A 440-nucleotide genomic window follows, 5' to 3' on the forward strand; every position below is an offset into this window, starting at 1 on the left:
AGTTGGCTGAAGGCCGGCTGGGCCTCGCGGAAGTTGTCGCTGAGAGGGTCGGCGGGCTGCGACGCGGTCACGAACACGGGCCTCAAGCTGCCTTCTTGTTTGAGTTCTTCCTGGATTCGCCTCAGCATGTTGTTAATTAGAACTGTCTTTTGCAAGCTTGGCTCGGTTAATGGCCTGTGGTTATAAAGTTTCATAAGGGAAATGTTGAAGATAGTCTGACGCTGTAAGGTGTAAGACACCTTAGAGGGACCGTCAGTAGGAGACACCACTTTGCCTTCCAACCCATCTTCATGCTCGTCAAACTTCCGCTTTCCTCCTTTCCCCAACATATATCTGAAAGGAAAGACAAGAGAGCCATGAAGCCGGCAAAGAAGCCTCCTCTTTCCACCTGAGCCACCCGCTCCCTTGCGCATGTGGCGTGGACAGATCGGCTGGTCTGT

At 52.7% G+C, this 440-nt stretch overlaps 1 protein-coding gene across 1 annotated transcript in view; it reads right to left on the reverse strand.

The window, feature by feature from the left end:
• Window positions 1–365, reverse strand: part of LOC104273225 (SERTA domain-containing protein 2-like) — a 1,916-nt gene extending 1,551 nt beyond the window's left edge. Inside the window, 1 exon segment of the mRNA XM_009868474.1 lies at window positions 2–365. Within this exon segment, the coding sequence (XP_009866776.1) occupies window positions 2–329 (328 nt within the window). The 5' untranslated portion in view covers window positions 330–365.
• Window positions 366–440: the final 75 nt, after the last annotated feature.

This window comes from Apaloderma vittatum, unplaced genomic scaffold (assembly GCF_000703405.1).
Source record: "Apaloderma vittatum isolate BGI_N311 unplaced genomic scaffold, ASM70340v1 scaffold27884, whole genome shotgun sequence".
Classification (NCBI taxonomy): Eukaryota; Metazoa; Chordata; class Aves; order Trogoniformes; family Trogonidae; genus Apaloderma; species Apaloderma vittatum.